Raw genomic sequence first — 24,721 nt, forward strand, 5'->3', positions numbered from 1 at the left:
GACAAATTTATATTAAGATGACAAGATTAAAAAGAAACAAAATAAAGGAAGATAAAGGGAAAAAGAAAGGGTGATATTAAGGTAGAGGGTAGTGGGGAGATGAAAAGATAAAGAGAATGAGAAAGGTTGGACAAATTGTAAATGTAAAAAAATGAGTACTATTTTTTTAAGACATTTTAATTTACTTTAAATAAAATATTCTATGTTTTTTTTTTTTTTTAAAGAAGAGAAAATATAAGTAATTTAATGATATGAAAAATGTAACTAAAATTTCAATGTTGAACAACATAAAATGAGAAGGAAAAAAAAAAGTAAAAATAAAAGATATAACAATAAATACCAAATTCTCTAAATCATATTATGTAATAGAATAATATTATATTTTTATAACGTAATAGAATAACATTTAACAATAAAAAAGAACACAAAATTAAATAAATAAATAAAAAAAACAACAACAACAACTCAAAACACAAAAATTAATTGCATTAATCCAAAGTAGAGTTCTAAAAAACACAAAAATTTGTCAACCTAAAGTAAAAATGCAAGAAAAAAAAATCCACCAAAAAATTGAGAGAGAGAGAGAGAGAGAGAGAGAGAAATAACATTTTTTTTGTGAGGGAAAACTATGCGCGCATATAATGGAAAAGATAGTGACAAATTTATAGTAAGAGATTATGAATAAGAAGAGACAAAATAAAGAAAGATGAAGGGAAAGAGAAAGAATGCTATTAATGTAGAGAGTAGTGGGGAGATGAAAATGTAAAGGAGGGAGAAAGTGTAAATATTAAATAATAATAAAAAGAGTAAATGTTAAAAATAATTATAAGAAAATTGGAAAGAAAAAGATAATAGTATGGATACTGATGTAGTTCAACTGGAGTGTAGCAACAATAAATATTACGTTTAAACTTTTAGATATCATATATAGATATAGATATAGATTACCAAATCAAAAGTATCCAGATTGCTATTTTGATTGTTTGGTCTCTTTATGTTAATGGATTCTTTTCATTTTGATCACATTTCATTCATAGGGAAATTAAAGGTTTGGAATTATTTTATGGAATGAGATTGGAATTATGGGTTACTTGGATTGAAATAATTCATTTTGGAATTTTTCCATGCAATGTGTCTCCAAGTCACTTGATATGTGATTCTCATGCCCAAGAAAAAATAAAGTGTTTGGAATGTAAAAGTATCAATGTATTTTTTGGAAGATATTTTTGTAACAATTAATTCACTTCATTCTTTTAACATTCATTTAGTGATAATCAAACTATAAATTTTTAGATTTTTTTTTTAGAACTCAAAGGTATAAAAAAATATTGTACGCTGCTTATTGTATAGAAATGATATTTGACCATTCTTCGAGAGTAGTGAAATTGAAGTAAATGTTTTACGTAGACTTTGTTTGTTTGTCATTTGAGGACTTAGAATATAGTGGAGTTGGGACATACTCCAACTATATAAATGTGAATTACTTGTGAGAGATTGGAACCGGAATTACTATCAAAAGAGGATTCGTGGAATCTCTTTGGGTTAGGTTATTTTGTGGAGTAGTCACTTATTTTTTTAATTTCAAAAAATTAAGAAAAATTAAATTAAAATTTTATTTTGTGGGTTATTTTGAAATTCTTTTTTTTTTTTAGAATACTAAGTATTTTTAACACACACACGGGGAGAGGGGAGAAGATTTTTTAAAGAAACTTACAGTAGTGTATATCCAAAAGGGCCTAACTCTTTGATACACAACACAGACTTTAAACCTCTTTAACTCACACTATTTTTCTAATGTGGGTTATTTTGGAATTCATTGAATATTTTATATTGCATAAAAATTTTTATAATTGATAAAAGATTTATATTGCTTTGGTCCTAAATACATTCTAATGAAAATATAAAGTTTTGGTCCTAAATACATTCTACCAAAATTAAATAATAATAAAAAAAGATAAAACAATGATCTTTGAACAAAAATTCTAGATTAGAGTACTAAGTTACATAGTGAGATGGTGTTAGACACTCACTCTATCCAAAAAAAATCCAGTCTTACATCAATGGCCTATTTAATCAACACATAATAAGTTTGAGAAAAATACCTCCAAGCATGTATGTGATTTACACTAATTTTTTTAAGAACAAAGTTTCTCTCCAAACTAGTTTGAAGAGAAATCCTACAAACTTATCATATATATTTATATTTGAGTGTGAATTTTGAAAATATAACCATTAGATTGCATATTCTTATTATATTCTTAATGCTTACAAAATTTCAAGAAAATTAAAGATCAATTGCTATGTCATCAAATAAATATTATAATTTCAAGTTATTGTATCTAAAGTTTTTATATAAAAAATAAGTTAATTGGTCAAATAGTAAATAATATCCCATTTGAACGAAATTTGATATGCATTTTAAGAACATAAAGAACATGAAATTTAACGGTTAGATTTTCAAAATTCTTATCCAAAAAAGAAATATATGAGAAGTTTAAATAGTTTCTTTCTAAACTAGTTTGGAGAGAAACTTTGTCATTTTTTTAACATCATTGAATTTCTTAAAATTGAAAAAAAAAAATTGTAACACTTGAATAGGGGATATAGGATTTTTTTAAAAATAATAATGATTTCTTCTTGGAAGTGAGGTAATATTTGAGAGGTCATTTTCATTCAGTTAGTTTTTCTCACGAGTCCCAATGTGCAGGAAGTCAAAACCAAAACTAAAGTTTATAGGAAACAAAATGGTGGGAATTAAAAAAACATACAAGTTGCTAAGAAAACCAGATGCTGGGAATTAGGAAAACAAACAAATGCGCTGTTGGTTGGTTGCAGCCTCTTGAAAACCAGCGGTACCAAATGGTTTTGCCTCCCGTAGGTACAACCTTACTGATGATGGCAAATATGAGAGCCCCGTGTTCCAAACGCCATAAATACCCTCTCAGAGCATACCCATCTCTCCACAACGATTTCAAGCAATCTGTGTTCTTCAAACGTCAAAGTCAAGTAACAGTAGACAAAAAGCCAAAAAGATGTCTTCTTCAAACACTGCTGGTCAAGTCATACGTTGCAAAGGTACACAACACAATACAATACCACTCCACTCTTTTGATTTTTCTTCTTACATTCTTTGTTATGGCTTCTGGGTTTTAGTCAGATGATTGTTTGATGGGTTTCTTTCCATTTTTTTTGTGTCATTGTTTAATACTATATTTGTTTTGATGATTTCAATTCTCAACGCGTTCCCTTGTTTTGTTGTCACTTAAAAAAAAAAAATATATATATATATATATATATATAAAATTTTGGACGGGGATGAACTATTTGTGCACCAAAAGTGTTAATCAATGCAAAGAGATGATTTTCTTTTGACTGTCTCATACAAATTGAACTTTTGTGACTTGTGTGTTTTACACATTGTAATGAGGAAATACACTTGCCATAGGAACAGGGCTAGTTAAGAAGTTTGAAGTAGTAACCAGAGTTGACTGAATCTGACCGTTTTTCTAATTTTTTTTCTTACTTGTTTAGGATGATACATTTAGAGTTTGTGAATAGTGTTTCCTTAGATTTAGGCTTTACATTGCAATTTCTGTATGAAATTTAAACAAGCCTACTTTGTCGAATCTTTAGTAGGAAATTTGAGGGTATTATTTCTTTGTTCTTAGAAGAGTATTGTCTACTCTCCTATAAGAGGAGAGCCATGATTCAAATCTCCCTTGTCTCATTGTATAAAGAGTATTCATACCTTTAAGCATTCCCTAAGCAAACAGTATTATGTTTTTAGCTGCTTTAGAGCTATGTCGTATTTATGTTTATGGTTTTTTTTTTCGGGGGTCAATTAATTGATGGATGGAAATGCATTGCAGCTGCGGTGGCATGGGAAGCCGGAAAGCCACTGGTGATAGAAGAAGTGGAAGTGGCACCACCAAAGACGATGGAGGTTCGTCTCAAGATCCTCTTCACCTCCCTCTGCCACACAGATGTTTACTTTTGGGAAGCCAAGGTAACCACATTTCAATCATATCTATAACTTAAGCATGTGTGTATAGAAATGCATTATTCTTGTGAAGACTTATTTTATGTGCTTTTTCTTTTTTGAGAAACTAAACCAGTTGGTTTTTGAATATGCAGGGACAGACCCCATTGTTTCCTCGCATATTTGGTCATGAAGCTGGCGGGTATGGACAAATAGCCATTAGTTTTAATTGTGTTTTAGTTCCTTTCATGTACAATTGGGTACATTTATCTTACTATGTAGTCGTCTTTCTGGTCATTTTGGTATTTTAGGATTGTTGAGAGCGTCGGTGAGGGTGTGACAGACCTCAAACCTGGTGACCATGTGCTTCCTGTCTTCACTGGGGAATGCAAGGAGTGTCGGCATTGCAAGTCAGAGGAGAGCAACATGTGTGACCTCCTGAGGATAAATACTGACCGAGGCGTAATGCTCAATGATGGCAAGTCGAGATTTTCTATTAATGGACAACCCATTTACCATTTTGTTGGGACTTCTACCTTTAGTGAATACACTGTGCTACATGTTGGTTGTGTTGCCAAAATTAATCCAGCTGCTCCTCTGGATAAAGTTTGTGTTCTCAGCTGTGGAATCTCAACAGGTCAGCAAAAGAAGCATTGCAACTACTTTATGTAACATTTTTATGCATTTCATTTTCTTATTAGATCAAATTGAGTTCTGTAGGTCTTGGAGCTACCTTGAATGTTGCAAAACCAAAAAAAGGGTCAACAGTAGCAATTTTTGGATTGGGGGCTGTTGGTCTAGCTGTGAGTCTCTCCTCTCTTGTACAACGTTATCAATTTTTGGATTAAAGCTCTTTTGGTGTACCTTTTTTGGAATTCTCTTTTGCTTGTGCTAATGAGGAGGCTGCTTTTGTTGTTTTACATGATTAGGCTGCTGAAGGGGCTAGAATCGCTGGTGCTTCAAGGATTATTGGGGTTGATCTGAATGCTAAGCGTTTTGATGAAGGTTAGTGAGACCCAAGATTAACATGCAATGTGTTAGTATGGAATGTTGTTTGCTGTTTCTTGTTATATGCTCATTTTACTTGTTCTTGTCAACACTACAGCCAAGAAATTCGGTGTCACTGAGTTTGTGAACCCAAAAGACCATGACAAGCCTGTTCAAGAGGTTTGTTTTCCTTATATATTTTCAAAGTTGGTTCTGTAATGAGTAAACAAATATAAATTTCACTATTTTGATAACATTTCTTCTTGTCTTTAGGTGATTGCTGAAATGACTGGTGGGGGAGTTGACCGAAGTGTTGAGTGTACTGGTAGTATCAATGCTATGATATCTGCATTCGAATGTGTTCATGATGTAATTCCCTATGAACTTTTTTTCTAGTTATTTGATGAAATTTATGGTAATTATGGTATAATTTAATGCTTCTAAGTTATGACATAATTCTTGTTTCTTTGCAGGGATGGGGTATTGCTGTACTTGTTGGCGTCCCAAACAAAGATGATGCATTCAAAACGCATCCAATGAATATCTTAAATGAGAGGACTCTGAAGGGTGCCTTTTTTGGCAATTACAAACCAAGATCTGACCTACCTTCTGTGGTTGAAAGGTACATGAACAAGGTAAGCTGATCTTCCTATTAAAGGATTGAGTGATTTATTGGATCATTCTTCATACTAATTAATACATGTAGAAATTCATTTTGGAGTGATAAGTATGATTCCAATAAGCATCACTGCGCACAATATTAAATTGGAAAAGGACATTATAATGACCAGTAGAATGATATGTAACTTTCAACTATGCTTTGTTTATTCCAATCTATCTGTGCTTTGAAGTGGATCTGTTTACACTCTTAAAAAACACCAGCATATTTATTTTTGTTCTAGTCTTTAGATTTTTTTATTTACTCAATTCATCTAAGAGTCACATGCAGACTACATGACTTGATTTTTGAAGTCAGTATGTAAAGTCAAATTCAAAAAATCCTTTTTTTGGGTTCTGCTCAAAAGGACCCAGTATTTTGTCGACGCTGTAACTCTTACAATTTCTAATTTAAACAGGAGCTTGAGCTGGAGAAGTTCATTACGCATGAAGTCCCTTTCTCAGAGATCAACAAGGCCTTTGAGTTCATGCTAAAAGGTGATGGTCTCCGATGTATCATCCGCATGGATGCATAGAAAATAATTGAGATGATAAGCACTTTTGAGTGTATCTAAAAAAAATAACCTTAGTGCTTCTTGTAGGAAAATTGGTTAATTCTTATGTCCTCTCATTTGCTTTTTGTTTAAAAGAATCAAAATCCCCATTAACTTGTATAATAATGTAATTTCACAATTCTGTAATGAATTTCAGCAAATTTTCTGTTGTTGTCTCTTCATGACTTCATTCATGTTTTCATTAAAATGCAAGATGACTTAATTTTGTGAATATGAATTTGTTTGGTTTATGTACCTCTGGTCTGGATAGATGAAGATTACATAACCATGTACACTTGTTTCAAATGGACCCGGCCATCATTAGAGGACAAACTACATTGCTCTGAACTAGGCAATGTGCCAAAAACCTTGTAGCTGAATTGACACCTCCCCATGCACATAGTGCTTTGGGGTTTAAGGGGGTAAGGGTTCGAGCTGCTAGGTCAGCAACATGTTGTAATTATTTCTAAAAAAAAAAAGAACTGGGCAATGTGATCTACTCAGCCAAAAAAAAAAAAAACTAGGCAATGTGATCTAATGATAGTTAATAAAATAAAAGGGTAATTACTGTCAAACTCTCCGTTTTTTAAATACGGATCACATTTTGTTTTCCCTTAATCCTAAAAAATTAAAACCACTAATAGCATCTCACTTAATGCATGCACGATATCATGGGGTAAGTGTTCATAAAGCTTGATAGAATTTTATGAGCCAAGCGAAAATTATAACTTCTTTAATCAAATAACAAATCTCTTTTTCCTCAAAAAAAAAAAAAACAAAACAAAACAAAAAACAAATCTTTTAAACAAAGATAATAAAGCATGAACAAGGATTTCCAGCAATGAAAAGGTAGGTGGATCTAAGGGCTGCACACTAGATACCCTCATTGGGATGTCTTGGAAAAGATGCAGGTGCTTTGATAAAAACTTCAAGTGCCTCAAGCAAGCACGAAAACCATAAGTAGAGAGAAATCAAGTTGATCTCCAATATGCACAATATTCTCCTTTGATAATAAAAAAAGATGCCGCAAAAGTACATATTCAGCAATTCTATTCAAAATGAGAGATGTCTAGTCCATTGCTCACTTTCCCATACTCACCTGGTTTTCCTCCTCCAATGGTATTGGGAAAAAGAAAATTAGTGTTCTGGGATGTCTACCACCTTCTTCATATGTAATTGAACCTTTGAATTTATGTGTTTTTGTTGCAGTTCTCACAATTGTATACTTTTTTCACTTCTCCAGCAAACAAGTTTGGTTCAATCAACCCACCATAGTCCTCTTATTTACTAAACATAGCTGGTCAAATAAAAAAAAATGTTGGCTAAAAAAATATGATGTGAAATTAACAAATAGTTACATAATGTACGACATGATAGGACCCTAGATTTAATTAATGCTTAAAATCACAACATGTAACAAGATGGTCTTTTTATTCATATGATTAAATTTATAAATGAGATTGACTAATGTTTTTTTTTTTTTTTTTTTTTTGTTGGGGTGGGGGGTATCATAAAATATTATAAAACATAACTAAATTGCACTAATTTTATAGTATAATGACTCATAAAAGGTATGCATGAAGTAAACTAACACATTCATCTACTGTCAAAAGAAAAAAAAAAAAGGGGGGGGGGGGGGGGAGGGAGAGTAGGGGTTGGTCTCTTTGCATGTGTGCTAATAGCACACCCATTAGCTTCTTTGTAACAATACTTGACATGTGATTTTAAAACCCCTGCAGTAATGACCTGCTAATTTAAGGGAAGAGAATGGAATGGAATGGAATAATAATAAGGGAATGGAAAGGAATGAAGTGGAATGAAATGTATTTAAGTAGGGGAAAGGAATGGAAAAGAATGGAATGGAATGGAATTAAGTAACCTTGATTGGATGTTTTAAAATAAAGGAATGGAAAGGAATGAAAATGAATGGAATGTAAGTAAGAATAAGCAACTTGCGTAGAATGAGCTCTAGGGGAACATCTAGGGGCCTCTCCACTGAGGAAGAAGCTGAACTGACCAGAAGTAACAAGAAAGTTAAAGATATAAATCATGCAAACTTTATGGAAGACACTGTCAATGTAGAGAAAGAGCATCTGTGGAGGAAGGGCCATGGTAGTCATCAAACATCCTTTAAGGATAAACTCGTTGGTAAGATACTAGGGGCATATCGACAAGCTTTTGATCTTTTGGATCAAATGGAAACATCCTCTAGGATTGAACCGGAAAGCTCCTCCCTGGGAAAAGGTCTCATTGCAGTAAGATTATTCGATGAATTAAAGCAAAAAATAAGGGCCCTATGGTCAAGAGCACTGATTGTGAAGGTTTATGGGAGAACAGTGGGATTAAACTTTCTACAACAAAAAATTGCTGTGCTTTGGAAACCAAAGGGAAGACTTGATTGTGTGGACCTAAGTAGAGACTTTTCCTTAGTCAGATTTTTGGCGGATTTTGATTTAGTTCTAGATAAAGGCCCCTAGTTCATCGGAGAGCATTTCCTCTCTATAAGACCTTGGGTTCCTAATTTTAGACCAAAATTTGCTGATGTTTTGTCCATAGTAGTTTGGGTAAGGCTCAATGAACTTCTCATTGAGTATTACCATGTGGAAGCCTTAAAGGAGATTGGCAGCACCATTGATAAGGTCCTGAGGATTGACACTTATACTGCATTGGAAGCTAGGGGTCGGTATGCCCGAATATGTGTGCAAATTGATGTGGAGAAGCCTCTGATCACTACGCTTCTTATTGGGAATTTTGAACAGCCTGTTATCTATGAAGGAATTCAGAAAATGTGTTTTTCATGTGGTCAGATTGGACACCGAAGGGAAGTTTGTCCTCATACTATCTGACCAGTTCATCTGCCGTCTAGGGAGGAAGCAGAGGAAGTGGATAAGGCTAAGGGGAGTCCATGCGAAAGGCATGCTGCTGAGTTAGCTGAGGACCACCAATTAGGCGCTAGTACGAATGAGGACAATCTCTACGGTCCTTGGATGGTTGTGACACATAGAAAAAGTGGGTACAAATCTAGCAGAAATAGCAACATTCCACGTACAAGCCGTTACCTTGAGGAAGGACAAGGACCTCCTGGTGCCACCTTTAATAGGAATGACAACAAGGAGCACATGCATGAAAGTAAATTAAAAGGAAGAGCTTAATGTCTCAAACAAGCATTGGGCCTCAGTGGGATAAGGTCGACGGGAAGAGGAATATTAACTCTCTAAGTTTGAATCAACAAGAAGCGAGCCCTTTTAATATGGGCCTAAAATAATTTTGGAGCACCAACCTTCAATGGACAGAAATGTGTGCAAGATTGGGCCATCGAGCTTGGGTAGCTCCAACAAGGCAGATGAGTCCGATTCCATGGGGGTTAGCTCAAATCTCTCTTCTGAGGTTGGTAAAGGAGTAATCAAGAAATTGGGAGTCACTGTCCGAAATTCCGTTAGCCCAGAACCCATGGAAGATATAGTGAGTGAGAAGGGTGATGGGGGCTCAGCACAAGATTTTGTGGGTGCTTCAGTCCAAGTTGGGGACCACACTACCAGGAAAGGACACAATAAGGTAGTGATGGAGGAAGATAGGATGGATTTTGATGGATGGGGTGAAGCTGCCTCTGCGATTTGATTCGTGACTCTTCCCAACTCAGTTTGTTAGTTATGAATATCATTATTTGGAATAGTAGGGGTTCTCTGAAACCCAATTTTCAAAGTTATGTTGGTGAACTTGCTCACAACCACAATCCTGCGATTTTGGTGGTAATGGAAACAAAAATAAGTGGTGATCGAGCAAAAGAGATTATTGATAGATTGCCATTTGATAGGGCGATTCATTCTGAGACCATTGGCTATTCTAGGGGCTTGTGGTTGCTTTGGAATTCAGATAGGGTGGAGGTGTCGTTGATTTCGAAGACTGAGCAGGAAATTCATGCCACAGTTAAGGTATGTAACTCTGATCTCTCTTGGTTATTTTTTGCTGTGTATGCTAGTCCTAGGTTTGAAGAAAGGTCCATTCTTTGGAATAATCTCTCTGCTTTGGCTGAGCTTCATGGTATGGCTTGGGTTATTGCTGGGGATTTTAATGAACCTTTGGTGGACAATGATAAATTTGGTAGCAGAGTTGTTAGTGTGAACAGATCACTGCAATTCAAAGAAGTTCTTGATAAATGCAACATGGTTGATTTGGGGTTCTCGGGGCCGAGGTTCACCTAGTCTAATGGTAGAGAATTGTCGGCTTTAATTCAAGAGAGAATCGATAGATTTTTCGAGAATCCTGGTTGGTACTCGAAATTTTCAAAGGCAAGAGTCACCCATCTCACACGCTGTCACTCTGATCACTGCCCTGTACTTCTAGAATCCACTCCTCACAACCAGCTTCAACTTCCTAGACCTTTTAGGTTCCAAAGTTGCTGGTGGTCTGACCCGTCTTTTCCCTCAGTGGTCTCGACTACCTTGAACCAGGCCCGCTCTTTTCAAGGAGCCACAAATAACTTTGTAATTGAAGTGAAGCGTTGGAATAAGGATCATTTTATGAATATTTTCAGTAAGAAAAAAAGGATTATGGCCCATCTCAGTGGTATTCAGAAGGCTATTTCTTCAAGACCTTCATCTAATCTCTTGGAGTTAGAGAAGCACCTTCAAAGAAAGCTAGAAACTATTTTAGATCAGGAAAGAGACATTTGGGCTATTAAATCAAGAGTGAACTGGATGATTCTAGGAGATAGGAACACTGCTTTCTATCACATGTCCACTCTAGTTAGAAGAAGTAGGAATCGGATTTCAGCTATTAAGAACAGTGTTGGGGAGTGGCTCTTTGTGGAGAGAGATATTATGGAGCATATTAGAAGGGGTTTTGAGGGTCTTTTCTGCTCTTCCCTAATCTTATCAGAGAGAAATCCCCTGCTTTTGTCTCAGGGGCAAGCCTATCTCTCAGAGGAAGAAGGTGAATCCCTTAGTATTGAAGTCACGGAAGAGGAAATAAAAGCTGCTCTTTGGTCGATGAAGCCTTTTAAAGCGCCTAGTCCTGATGGGCTTCATGCAGGGTTTTATCAGCGCTTCTGGGCTGTGGTTGGGAAATCCATGGTTAATGAAATCAAGGAAATTTTTACAAGGAAGAAAATTCCAGATTATCTCAACAGAACCCTCATTGCTCTTATTCCTAAGATTCAAGGTCCTGAAACTTTAGGCAACTACCGCCCTATCAGCTTATGTAATATTGTCTATAAAGTCATCACGAAGATTATAGTGGCTCGGATTAGACCATTTTTGGAAAAGCTCGTTTCCCTTCTTCAAACCGCTTTTGTGCCAAGAAGAAAGGGTATTGATAATGCAATTGTCATCCAAGAACTTATTCACTCCATTAGTAAAGCCAAAGGCAATGAGGGATTCATGGCTATAAAGATCGATCTCGAAAAAGCTTATGATAAGTTAGAGTGGGACTTCATTAGGGAAAGGCTTCTTAGCTTCAACTTCCCTATGGATATGGTGGAGATCATCATGAGCTGTATTTCCATAGTCTCAACCTCTATTTTGTTCAACGGTGGTATGTTGGAGCCTATTAAACCCTCTAGAGGTATCAAACAAGGAGATCCACTGTCCCCTTACATTTTCATTTTGTGTATGGAGTTCCTAGGTCAGCTTATTGATAAGAAGTGCAGTGAAAAATTATGGAATCTAGTTAGAGCTTCCAAAAGTGGTCCGAGCTTCACTTATCTTTTCTTTGCAGATGACCTGGTGCTTTTTGCTAAAGCTAATCAAGCAAAATGCATTGCCATCAAAGAGGTGATTGATATCTTCTGTGAAAAATCTGGCCAAAGTGTTAGTCAGTCCAAGTCAAGGGTGTTTTTTTCGCCTAATGTTGATATTGAGAGTAGGGAGGAAATGTGTAGTCTGCTCGAGTTCAAATCTACTTCCTCTATTGGGAAATATTTGGGAATCCCTATTAAGCATCGAGGGTAATCGAATCATGATTTTGATTTTATTTTGGATAGAATAAAGCAAAAACTCTCAGGGTGGAAGGTAAACCTCTTGTCTATGGCGGGCAGAATAGTGCTTATCCAATCTTCCTTGTCTACTACTCCTAATTACAACATGCAGTGTGCTTACCTCCCGAGCAAAGTACTAGATGGTATAGATAGGATCAGTAAGAATTTTTTGTGGGGCTCTACGTATACCTCAAAAAAGATGCATTGGGTGGGTTGGCATAAGGTGACAAGGCCTAGGAAGGAGGGTGGCCTGGGATTACAATCTGCAAAAGGAAGGAATACTTCCTTGTTGGCAAAGCTTAATTGGAGGTTTCATTCAGAAAAAGATTCTTTATGGGCCAGAGTTCTTAGGAACAAATACTGCACTCGTCGGAGAACAAGCTTGGCCAACAGCGACAAACTTCCTTGTTCCAGAGTATGGAAAGGTATGAAAAAAGGTCAGGATGTTTTTGTTGCTGGCACAAAATGGGTCATTGGGAGAGACAGCAATCTTCGGTTTTGGGTGGATAATTGGTCTTCTCAAGGTCCTATTAGGCGCGAAAGTAATATGGAAGTCAGGGAAGTGGTATCAGCAAATGGGTGGAATTGGTCAACAATTTCGTTTGAGCTTCCCTTGAATATAAAGCTGGAAATTCAGGCTACTCCCTACGCTATAGCAGCTAGAAGTGAGGATAGGTTGTCGTGGGCAGCCAACTCCCATGGGAATTTTGATCTAAATAGTGTGTATAAATTGGCAACTTCAAGAAGTGACAACCTTGAGTTTGAGGGGTATTGGATTTGGAAAATTAAAATCCTTCCAAGAATCCAATTCTTTGTTTGGAAATGTTTTCACAATAGTATTGGTGTAAAAGGTTGCCTAGCTTCAAGAGGAATCAATTCTGACCCTTTTTGCCCTCGGTGCAGAGACGAACTGGAAACTATTATCCACTTGTTGCGGGATTGTGGGGATGGCAAAGATCTTTGGAAGCAATTAGGCATCTTTGAGATGGACAGGAACTTTTTTACATGTGATCTTCATACATGGCTGACCGTGAATGCTAGGAAAGAGCAACTTAATTGTCACAACAAACCCCCCTGGCATATTGTGTTCCTTTTTGCCATTTGGATGCTACGGAAGCAAAGGAATAGTGTAATTTTTCAGAATAGAGATCCCAACCCAAATTTGGCTGCTCATATTATCAGTCAAGTGATTTTTACTGGTGTGCTACAGAGTGGAAGAAAGCCAACATTTTCACTATGAAGAATATTAGTTGGGAGAGGCCAAGTAGTGGTTGGAGGAAGCTAAACATGGATGGCTTCTCTTTGGGCAACCCGGGATTAGTTGTTGGAGGAGGTGTGATTATAGAAGAGGCTGGTAATTGGGTGGTAGGCTTTTCAAGAAAGATTGGTGTTACTTCGAGTTTTGATGCGGAGTTATGGGCGTTAAGGGATGGCCTAACCATCTGTGTGAACAAGAACTTCCAATCTGTTGAAGGAGAGTTGGATGCAAAAGCTATAATAGATGTAATCCCAATTGGACAAATCCCATCTTTTCTCCCTTTCTGGATGACTGCAAGCAGTTAGCAGCTCAGATTCCTCGCATTCGTTTCAGCCACTGCTATCGTGAAACTAATAGATGCGCTGACTACCTTGCCAGAAAAGGTGTGAAACAAAATGAAGATTTCTGCACTTTTGATGTTCCTCCAATGGAGTTACTCCCTGCTTTTAACCATGACCAGTCTGGGTTGTATGTAAGTAGGCGTTGTCCTACTGATCTGTTGCTTTTGTAGTTTCTTTGTTTTTAATCCCATTTACCAAAAAAGAAAAAGAAAAAAAGTAAGTAATCTTGTTTAAGAACAACATGGAGGGAATGGAGCAGAATCATTTTATGACAATATTACTATTAGACCCCTATTTTAAAATAAAGAGTTAAATATACAGGGGTATTTTGGGAGTTTTAGTAAAAAAATCATTAAATCTAATTCCATTCCCTCCAGTTCCTCCCAATTTCGGGGGGAATGAAAATTTGAGATTTTAAGGGAATAGAGAGGAATGAGTGTTCTCTCCTATCCATTCCATTCCCTCCTACTTAAACTCCCAAACAAGAGAATGGACTTTCCATTCCCTCCATTAAAACTCCCAAATAAGGGAATGGAAGAATATTCTAAAATGATTCTTTTCATTCCTTTCCATTTCATTCCATTCTCTCCTCCCAAGCAAAGTCTTAATGTCAAAGGGTACTTGTTGCACATCAAGGATTAAGTTAAACGATTAAATTGTTAATTCTAAGGTAGGCAACCATTTAGAGCCTATCATGAAGGTTCGTGCCCAACTGCTATCCTAATGGTATACCCAAGTTCTAAAAGAATTTTAGAACCCAACCCAGTTACATCAACCCACAAAAACCACTCCTAAGTGTTAGGAGAGTTGGGTTTATTGGGTTGGTGAGTTTAATGCACAATCCGTGAGTAATGCCATTTTTTATTAAGAGATTAAAGACCTGGCCTACAAAACAGTGGAGTCAGAGCTGTGATGAGCCTTTAATAGGGAATCACGATGTGGGCCAATATAATTATTGAATAGATAAGAGGGGAGAGTTTTCAAGACCTATCTCCCAAAAGGCCTAAGCAACATCATTATTTGGGTTGGTGACTTTATGTGAATTTTACTTTGGGCGTGTTTATTTCATACATTGTGTGTAAATACACGAGACCAATGTTTTGGGCAATGTGTGCAATAGATTTTTCTCTTTTTATTTTTATTTGGAGTTGAGCCCAAAGAAATGGCTTGTTGAGGTGGTCTTGAACTTAGGCTGTATAAAACATGCATTCCATATATAATGGATGGAAACTGGATGAGGGTGGCTTTGCCAAGGCCAAAAAAGGGCCAATCATACTGACAGGTCACAAACTATTTCCAAAATAAATCTTCTAAAAGCCTGAAGCCAAATTGGCCATGCCGTGGTTTTTTTTCTACTCTTTTTACCATAAACTAGTAAGTTACTTGTGCGATACATGGATAATGTTGTAATATTTTATGTAAGATGGTTTGAGAGAATATTGTATATGTATTATAGCATAATTGGTATAGAATTTTATTAGTAATGAGTTCATCGTAAAAACAACAATTATAAATTACACATACATATCCAATATAATTATTGAATTGAAGTAATGTGAAGAAAAAAAAAAAACTTTGGCGGAATATTATAGAATAAAAGTTGATATTGAATGTGGCTTTCTCTTTCTCCTTAATTCTAAAACAAAATACATATCCCAAACACCCACAATCAATTACATTATTTATAAAACCCACAAATCCACAATGTCCAACCTTAATATCAAAATCGTAATTGCCATTGTCACTCAATATAAAATGCAAGTCCCTCTTTCTTGGTTGTAGCCAAACTCATACGGGTTAGAATTAGATGAAACAATAATGTTAGAGCTAAATAGGTGTCGTCAAAAAATTGAACGTAAATAACATCATTTTTTGTCTGTGTATTTGACATGGAATGACATGAAGAGCTATGGGTAGGTACATATAAAGGGGTAAAAGTGCAAGATGTGAAAATGGTGAATAAAAAAGCAAAGAGTTTTGTGTGTATATATGAGGGATGAAAAGTCTTGAAACATTGAACCAAAGAATACAAAAAATATTTATTTTTAAATTAGAAAAGTCTTGAAATATTGAATCAAATGAAACAAAAAGTCAATATTTAATTTGTTCTTAACTCTGATGTGGCACTTGAGAATATTTCAATTCTCTTCACATAGAACATGCTACTTGGCAAAACTTCTTGCTTTTCCAGGTCTTTGGTTATATTTATATATATATATATATATATATATATATATATATATATATAATATTGATTTTTGGGAGAACTAATTTTCAGCTTATGTCTTTTACACAACCAATGAATGTATGCTCTCCTAAGTTAGGACAAAGTTTAACTATAAAATTGGTTGTAGCCTAAGGCTACAACCTTACTCAATAAAATAAATATTACTACTTATTTTGAGAATCTAATCGTTGAATTGAATATTTTTTACTCTCTTAATATACATCAAATTTTGTGCCAATCAAATATTATTTACTATATGATCTATAAGTTTATATTTTATGCATAATTTTAAACTACAAAAAGTTACAATTTAAACAATTCACTGATGAGTGATGACATATCTATTAATCTCTAATTTTCTAAAAATTTTGCAAGTATGGAGAATATAAGAAGATGTAATCTAATGGTGGGTTTTTCAAAATTCACCTCTAATAAAAAAAAAAATATTGAGTAAGGTTGTAGTCTTAAATTACAATCAATTTTGTAACTAAACTTTGTTCATCCCAAAGTATAAAATAATCAGTAACGCAATGAACAAAGTTTAGCTACAAAATTGGTTATAGCCTAAGGTTACAAACTACTCTAATAAACTGATAGGTGTAAAAAATAGTATGTGCGCTGCACATGATTACTTAACTAAATTTAACCCAACAAACCCTAGTTAACCACACCACCTATTAAAAAATAATAATAATAATAAATAAATAAATAAATAAATAAAACCTATACGAATACATATTCTCTCTCTCTCTCTCTCTCTTTCTCTCATCGACATCTCTGTAAGATTGCAAGTTTGTAATTCAGCTCCACCGGTCACCCTCAAACTCTCCTTTGTCTCCACCATCAGTCACCCTCAAACCCTCATCTATCTGCACCGCTAGCCCACCCTCAAACCCTCCTCTATCTCAAAGAAACTCTTGATTAGACTTTGGTTTTGTCCTTTTGTTCCTTCTAGTTTGTTTTGTCATGTACTAGCTTGAGCTTCATGGGTGGCTCTAGCCTTTGAGGTCTTAATTACCTGGATGTTTTACCCAGGTCTTAGTGTTTTTTCTTGTACCATTGGTTTGGTTTTCGTAAAATAAATTTCTATCTTCGTCAAATGTAAACTAGCTAGTTTGACATCGTTAGGCCCAAAGCTTGCTAAACAAATTTTAGTGATATGGTACACAACAACTGCAGAACAAGTGGTAGCATTTTGAACCACAAACTTTATCACTCACAATAGCTCAAATAAATTCAACCTAAAGTGTAGACAGAGGAGGGTTTGAGGGTGCAGGCGATGGAGATAGAGGAGGGTTTAAGCCTTTGAGGGTGACTGGTGGTGGAGACAGAAGAGAGTTTTGGGGTGATCGATGGAGGGAGAAGAAAGCTTCGGTCATTGGTAAGGTTAGGTTATTGAGATCTCAATGAGAGAGAGATATACGCTATAGGTTTATTTTTAATTTTAATTTTTTTAATAGGTGGTGTGGTTAACTAGGGTTTATTGGGTTAAGTTTAGTTAATTAATCTTGTGTAGTGCACATGCTATTTTTTACACGTGTCACTTTATTAGAATAGTTTGTAGCCTTAAGCTACAACTGTTGGTGGTGGTGGTGGAGACAGAGGGGAGTTTTGGGGTGACCGGTGGAGGGAGAAGAGAGCTTGGGTGATTGGTGGGGTTGGGTTACTGAGATCTCAATGAGAGAGAGATATACGCTATAGGTTTTTTTTTTTTTTTTAATAGGTGGTGTGGTTAACTAGGGTTTATTGGGTTAAGTTTAGTTAATTAATCATGTGCAGTGCACATGTTATTTTTTACACATTTCACTTTATTAGAATAGTTTGTAACCTTAAGCTACAACTGGTTTTGTAGCTAAATTTTGTCCTTTGATTTAATCCTAAACTTTCAAAATAGTTTGTAATCCATATAGACTTGCAAATTTTCTTTATTTATTTTTGGGCTGAATAATCCACGTAGATAAGATGATAGATAGACCTACTTTAAAATGATATTATTTAATCTGTAACACTTTTAAACAATGGGGTTTATACCAAGGACGAAATTAGGTGGGGCCCGGCCCTCGTGGGTCCAAATTTTTATAGTTACTATATATTTTATTTCGTAGTTGAACCCTCTTACAAAACTTTAGGCCCATTTTCTTCTCAATAAGTCTAGCTAGTCTTACTCAAATAACAATTATCCAACCCAAAAACTTAACAAAAACTATAAAAGCATTCACAATGGTGATTGTATTTTAGCAAAAAAACAGCTATTTTACCACAAAGAACCAAAAATTCATGTATTATTGGACAAGCTAAAGCTAATTTTTTTGCAACTATAGTAATTTTGTATAAATACCAATTGACTATAGTAAGTTGTTAAAAATAAAATACAATATTTTATTAAGATTATATCTCTTCCTTCAATTAAAAAACTCAAATTCTCTCTCTTCTTTTATTATTTTAATGAGTTGTTTATATTATTTTAAATGAAGTGATAAAAAAAAAAAATAGAACATTTGATATTGATTCTATTGTAAAATAAGGTAGTAAAATAAATAAAGTAGCTTTTTAAGGTGAATTTTTAGCAATACCACTATGAATGCTCTAACTTCAACAACAACCAAAAAAAAAATCCTAGCCAGCCTAGTATTTAAAAAAAAAAATTGTTTTTGTTTTTATTGGTAAATAATTGTATTTTAATTTATTTAGAAACAATTTATAATTTTTTAATACTATATGGACTTATTTGAATTTTTTTTTCTTTTATACTCTGCCACCCACTAGCTTAAAATCCTGCATCTATCTCTGGTTTATACATAATTCTTTAGTACTATTTATTTGTCTAGACTCTTTGACTCAAGAGAAGTACCAATCAGTGCATGTTGTAGTGAAAACTAGACATGACAAAACGGGTGGGTCGGGTTGTAAGTCAAACGGGTTGCAGGTCAATCAGGTCATTTTAAGCGAGTTAAAAAGGGGTTCGGGTCAATCGGGTTGTAGGTCGGGTCAGGTTGACCTGTATTTCTCACATGAATTTTATTTTATTTTATTTTTTTAAATTTTTAATTTTTTTTTTTAAGAAAACAACATGTATTTGTCATTTAGAAAGTCATGCAACAGATTACTTGATGTAAAATGCATTACTTTGAATTCACCACTTATATTAAGAATGAATTACACTTATTAATACTTATTCAATAATTTTAAAATTATACAAATCCTAACATTGCTATCTAAAACAAAATAACACAAAGATAAGTAAAAAAAATACACAAGTTTTATTTCTACACAATATCAACATCTAAAAATATAAAACAAAATTAGAAATGACTTATTGGATAATTCATTTGACAAAGAATAAAAACATATACGAAATTTACAATCTTGAAAATTAATTTTATAATCTATTGTTAATTGTGGTTGGCACTTTATTTCAATTTGAGATATATATTAAAGTTTGATTGTTTACTTATTTATACATGGTCTCTTTTATGAATACCATATTATTGTTAAGCAACACAAATTTTAGGAAATATCATAATTTATTTTGAAAAGCCGCTTATTTTGGACATAAATTGTTAAAAAATAGGTCTAAGCATTCATAATTTATGTTAATTTGAAACTTTGGCTTTACTATTTACACATTTGTGACTGTTTTTCATACATGTTTACAATTTTAAATCTATGATTTTAACTATACTGTCACCAGATTATGTTGGTATGTACTTTGCTATTTGATATCTAAAAATCTTTACTTATTACAGAATGCTCAATCATTCATCTTTCAATTAATTTGCATATAGTTATATAAATGTCTCAATTATTTCCTTAAAACTCACAACAAACAATTAAACTAATATTGTTTTTTTTTTTTTTTACAAACGTTTTAAAAAATGGTTCGAATCGGGTCGGGTCGGGTCATTGGTCAACCTGTTTTTACTTCGGATCAAAAAAATTGGATTCAAGTCAGTTATTTTTCGGATTGAGTTGGATCGTATCGCGTCAGAAAATTCTCTGACCCGTTTTGCCATGTGTTTTAGAAAACCAGATGCGGCAGATGCTGGGAATCAAGAAAAACCGGATGCTAGAAAGTAATAAACAAGTTTATAAAGAAAAGTAAACAAAGAAAGGAGCTGTTGGTTGCTGGCTTTTGAAAACCAGCGGTACCACATCATGGTTTTGAATCCCAGATTTGGAACCTTACTGGAAGGCAAATATGGGAACCCTCTGTGTTCTAAACGCTATATATACCCTCATAGAGCATACCCATCTCTCCACAACGAATTCAAAGCAATCTGTGATAAAAAAAATCAAAGTCAAGAAAGAGTGAAGAAAAGTAAAAAAACATGTCTTCAACCACTGCTGGTCAAGTCATACGTTGCAAAGGTACTTCCTTTTCATTTTTTCTGACATTCTTTGTTGTTGATCTTGTTGTTGTTTCCTTGTTTCAGTCATGTGATTGTTCAATGGGTTTCTTTCCATTTCTTTGTTGTTTTAATATACCATTTGTTATGATGATCTCAACTCTTTGTCCCTTGTTGGGTTGTCACTTTTTCTTTGTTTTAAGGGCTCTGTTTAATTGCTAAATCTTGAGCTGTTTCTAGTTTTAGGATGCGCCATGATCTTTTGTCATTCCCAAAAACTAGAATTGTTTGAAATAGGATAATACTATTTGTGTACCAAAAATAATAATCAATACAGCAACATGTTTTGCTTTTGATTGTCGCATACAAATTGAACTCCTGTGTGTTTGACACAAGATAATAACAAGGAAAAACAGTTGCCTTTAGGAACAGGGCTACTTAAGAAGTTTGAAGCAGGTACCGGAATTGACTGAATGTGAACATCCATTTTCTATTTACGTCTTGTTTAGGATGGTACATTTGTAGTTTGTAAATAAAGTTTCTCTAAGTTTAGGATTTACATTGCAATTTCAGTATGAAGTCCAAACAAGCCAGGTTTGTCCAATGTTTTAGTATAAATTTGAGGGCATTCCTTCTTTGTTCTTAACAGTAGTCATACTTTTTAGCTTTCCCCAAGCAGGCAGTTTTATGTTTTAGCAGTGTTAAAGCTGCATCCTATTTATGTTTATGTTGTTTTTTTCTTTGCCAATTAATTATTTGATGAATGTGCATTGCAGCTGCTGTGGCATGGGAAGCTGGAAAGCCACTAGTGATAGAAGAAGTGGAAGTGGCACCACCACAGGCCATGGAGGTTCGTCTCAAGATCCTCTTCACCTCCCTCTGCCACACAGATGTTTACTTCTGGGAAGCCAAGGTAATCACATTTTAATCATATATATTTATGATTTATGCGTGTATAGAAATGCATTATTCTGGTGAATACTTTTTTTCTGTGCTAGATATTCTTAAACCGATTGATTTTTGAAAATGCAGGGACAGACCCCATTGTTTCCTCGCATATTTGGTCATGAAGCTGGCGGGTATGGACATTTCAAGAAATGAAAGATTTAGAACATACTAGTTACAATCAAATAGTTTTAATTGTGTTTCATTTCCTTTCATATACAATTGAATACATTTATCTAAATATATAGTTGTCTTTCTGGTCATTATGGTATTTTAGGATTGTTGAGAGCGTTGGTGAGGGTGTGACAGACCTCAAACCTGGTGACCATGCTCTTCCTGTCTTCACTGGGGAGTGCAAGGAGTGTCGGCATTGCAAGTCAGAGGAGAGCAACATGTGTGACCTCCTGAGGATAAACACTGACCGAGGCGTGATGCTCAATGACGGCAAGTCAAGATTTTCTATTAATGGACAACCCATTTACCATTTTGTTGGGACTTCTACATTTAGTGAATACACTGTGCTACATGTTGGTAGTGTTGCCAAAATTAATCCTGCTGCTCCTCTGGACAAAGTGTGTGTTCTCAGCTGTGGAATCTCAACAGGTCCGTTAAAAACCGTTTGAATTTATTTGCATGATAGTTATTTGTTCATTTATCTTATTGTTGAGAATTGAGTTCTGTAGGCCTTGGTGCTACCTTGAATGTTGCAAAACCCAAAAAAGGATCGACAGTGGCTGTTTTTGGACTCGGGGCTGTTGGACTAGCTGTGAGTCTCTCCTATCTTCTAATGCAGATGGCTTATTTGATATATCTCTTTTTTGGAATTACTACTGCAGCATTATTACTGTTTCTAGTAAAGATATATATATACACACACACATGATTTTATGGTTTTATGTGATTAGGCTGCTGAAGGGGCTAGAATTGCGGGTGCTTCAAGGATTATCGGTGTTGATCTAAATGCAAAGAGATTTGATGAAGGTATTGTGATACTTGGTGCTATCAAAATCTGATGATATAGTATGGAATGCTTGAGTTGCTGGATTTTCATTTATTAGTCTTTTATGTTCATTTTCCTTGTTCTTGTCAACAGCCAAGAAATTTGGTGTCACCGAGTTTGTGAACCCAAAAGACCATGACAAGCCTGTTCATGAGGTTGGTTTACTTTAGAATGCTATAAATTTTTTCCATGGTGAAGGAGCAAACATCTTTCACAGCTTTTCTAACTTTCTTTGACTTCTTTAGGTGCTTGCTGAAATGACCAATGGTGGAGTTGATCGAAGTATCGAGTGCACTGGAAGTATCAATGCCATGATTTCTGCATTTGAATGTGTTCATGATGTAATTTCCCACAAGCTCCTGCTCATGTAATGGATAAATTTTATCTCGAATCCATTGTTCTAAAATCTGTCATATGGTATGTTTCTTTGCAGGGATGGGGTGTTGCTGTACTCGTTGGTGTCCCAAACAAAGATGATGCATTTAAAACCCACCCAATGAATATCTTGAATGAGAGGACTATCAAGGGTACCTTCTTTGGCAACTACAAACCACGGTCTGACTTGCCTTCGGTGGTTGAAAAGTACATGAATAAGGTAAGCTGTATTTCTTATTGAAAATAGAATGTATAGATTAGATCACTTTGCAATCCGCATATAGGATTACTTCTTTTACTTAGAATGCTAGTTTCTGTACACGTGACTGACAGCAATTTTAATCAAGAAAATGATCTAATGGCCACTAGAAGACTTTAGTGGCCTCCATGGTATAACTTAATTAAGTACTCATTTGAATGCTTTAATCCTTCCTCAAGATCTGACAAGAGTTGAGGAATAAACAAATGATAAAAATATAAATCCAAAAAGTCCTGAGAAATTATGCTTAAACTCCAAAAGGGAATAAGACCATATATTTTTTTCCCTTTAATTCTTCCTTCTTGTCTGATTGTTCTTGCTTTCAAGGTCTTCTCTTTCATTATTTATCAAGAATTACCTTTACATGGCTTGTATTTGCTATTTAGAAATCCAAGTAATTTATTCCGCTTCACCCTCTTTTCTTTGTTTTTTTGGTTAGTTTTGTCAGCCTAATTGTTCTATATTGTGGCAGGAGCTTGAGCTAGAGAAGTTCATCACCCATGAAGTCTCTTTCTCGGAAATCAACAAGGCCTTTGAGTACATGCTTAGAGGTGAAGGCCTTAGATGCATTATCCGCATGGATGCATAGAGCAGGATTGAAATGATGATTATTTCTGAGTGTAATTGAAGAAAATGAACTTTTACTCACAAATGAAATTAGCTTCTGGTAGGATAGTTTGGAGCGAAGTCTTGTGTCTCGCTTTAGTTTGCTGTAAAAGAATTGAAATTTCTATTTTCCAGATCATTTAAATCAAAATACTCGGTGAGTATTTTAGCATGTTTTCTTGTCTCTTCGAGTTACCAAATGATACACTTATTATTCATCTAATAAAATGATACATTTAGTGCAGAGTGCAGACATAGGTTAATTTATAGTTACAAAATATATGAAATGATTGATTTTAAGATTCTTGGCGGGCTGAAGATTATATATATCCCCTAAGCAGCGCAGTGCTTATGGTTGCTACTCACCAAAACAATTCTCCACTAAAGCAAAACAATTCTTATCACCCTCTCTCATTCAGTATTCTCATCAATGTTTCATGCAACCTCAAATTCTCTGTTTTAGATAAATGTGAGAGATTTTGTTATAAGCAAAAAAGTACAGAAATTCTACAGCTCCAGCAGTCCAAAAGAACTGCACAATAAAAGAAAGCCTGGTACAGACACTACACAAAGCAGCCAAGGTTACTAACAAGCCAAAAGAAAAAACTAAGCCGAACGGCAGCTAGACTACAACACTCCAATTACGCAAATCACCCTGTTGATTATAGAATTCTTCGCTGTCATGCGGAACCTAACTCTAAATTTAATGTTACAAAATGGAGTAAAGCACAAGTTTTTTGTAAGATTATTTTAAGAAGAAATGAAGCCAAGAAGACAAATACAAATGCACCCCGAAATCAAATACCCACTTGAGATCAATACTGTTATAGATTCTTAAAAAAAAATCAATACTGTAAAACTAAAAAGCCCAAATTAGCAAACAATGTAAACAAGATTAAAACCCGAAAGGAAACAAGTAAAAACAAAGATCTTAAAAAATTGGAATGATTATACAAAGAAAAAAATAAAAAGAGAAAATGTTAGACCAACGAAGAGCTATTCCTCTAGATGTATAATTGTATTGTCTCTGACTCTCCCGTTCTCATTGTTTCCCTCAAAACTAAACTGAGCCCACCATTATACTGGGCACTGAGCAGTAGCCATGATCATACAATCAAAATCAAAGAAATATTCACACCTGTTGCATTACTAAGGGATATTGGTAGCATTGTTTTCAACGCATTTTATTGTGGTTCATTGTGTGCGCTTCGGT

General features: G+C 34.8%; 3 protein-coding genes across 3 annotated transcripts; all 3 read left to right on the forward strand.

Annotated features, from left to right (window-relative positions):
• The first annotated feature begins 2,804 nt into the window (after nt 1-2,804).
• LOC126706125 (alcohol dehydrogenase 1-like) lies at nt 2,805-6,353 on the forward strand. The gene is made up of 10 exons (XM_050405427.1): nt 2,805-3,075; nt 3,870-4,006; nt 4,135-4,181; nt 4,291-4,616; nt 4,700-4,782; nt 4,909-4,984; nt 5,085-5,146; nt 5,240-5,335; nt 5,440-5,601; nt 6,043-6,353. The coding sequence occupies exons 1-10, from the start codon at nt 3,033-3,035 to the stop codon at nt 6,157-6,159; spliced, it is 1,149 nt and encodes a 382-aa protein (XP_050261384.1). The 5' UTR covers nt 2,805-3,032; the 3' UTR covers nt 6,160-6,353.
• A 3,474-nt stretch (nt 6,354-9,827) lies between these two features.
• LOC126704898 (uncharacterized) lies at nt 9,828-10,379 on the forward strand. The gene has a single exon (XM_050403886.1). It carries the CDS (start codon nt 9,828-9,830, stop codon nt 10,377-10,379), a length of 552 nt encoding a protein of 183 aa, XP_050259843.1.
• A 9,798-nt stretch (nt 10,380-20,177) lies between these two features.
• Nucleotides 20,178-23,680, forward strand: LOC126706126 (alcohol dehydrogenase 1-like). Its single transcript, XM_050405428.1, has 10 exons — nt 20,178-20,345; nt 21,100-21,236; nt 21,356-21,402; nt 21,546-21,871; nt 21,952-22,034; nt 22,174-22,249; nt 22,362-22,423; nt 22,514-22,609; nt 22,702-22,863; nt 23,375-23,680. The coding sequence occupies exons 1-10, from the start codon at nt 20,306-20,308 to the stop codon at nt 23,489-23,491; spliced, it is 1,146 nt and encodes a 381-aa protein (XP_050261385.1). The 5' UTR covers nt 20,178-20,305; the 3' UTR covers nt 23,492-23,680.
• Nucleotides 23,681-24,721: the final 1,041 nt, after the last annotated feature.

Source organism: Quercus robur, chromosome 11, assembly GCF_932294415.1.
Source record: "Quercus robur chromosome 11, dhQueRobu3.1, whole genome shotgun sequence".
Lineage (NCBI taxonomy): Eukaryota > Viridiplantae > Streptophyta > Magnoliopsida > Fagales > Fagaceae > Quercus > Quercus robur.

Coding starts and splice junctions, on each gene's coding strand:
- LOC126704898 (XM_050403886.1), top strand. CDS start 9,828: ATGAATATCATTATTTGGAATAGTAGGGGTTCTCTGAAACCCAATTTT.
- LOC126706126 (XM_050405428.1), top strand. CDS start 20,306: ATGTCTTCAACCACTGCTGGTCAAGTCATACGTTGCAAAG. Junction 21,237..21,355: donor TTTACTTCTGGGAAGCCAAG/GTAATCACATTT, acceptor TTGAAAATGCAG/GGACAGACCCCATTGTTTCC. Junction 22,424..22,513: donor ATGACAAGCCTGTTCATGAG/GTTGGTTTACTT, acceptor TGACTTCTTTAG/GTGCTTGCTGAAATGACCAA.
- LOC126706125 (XM_050405427.1), top strand. CDS start 3,033: ATGTCTTCTTCAAACACTGCTGGTCAAGTCATACGTTGCAAAG. Junction 4,617..4,699: donor CAGCTGTGGAATCTCAACAG/GTCAGCAAAAGA, acceptor TGAGTTCTGTAG/GTCTTGGAGCTACCTTGAAT. Junction 5,602..6,042: donor TTGAAAGGTACATGAACAAG/GTAAGCTGATCT, acceptor TAATTTAAACAG/GAGCTTGAGCTGGAGAAGTT.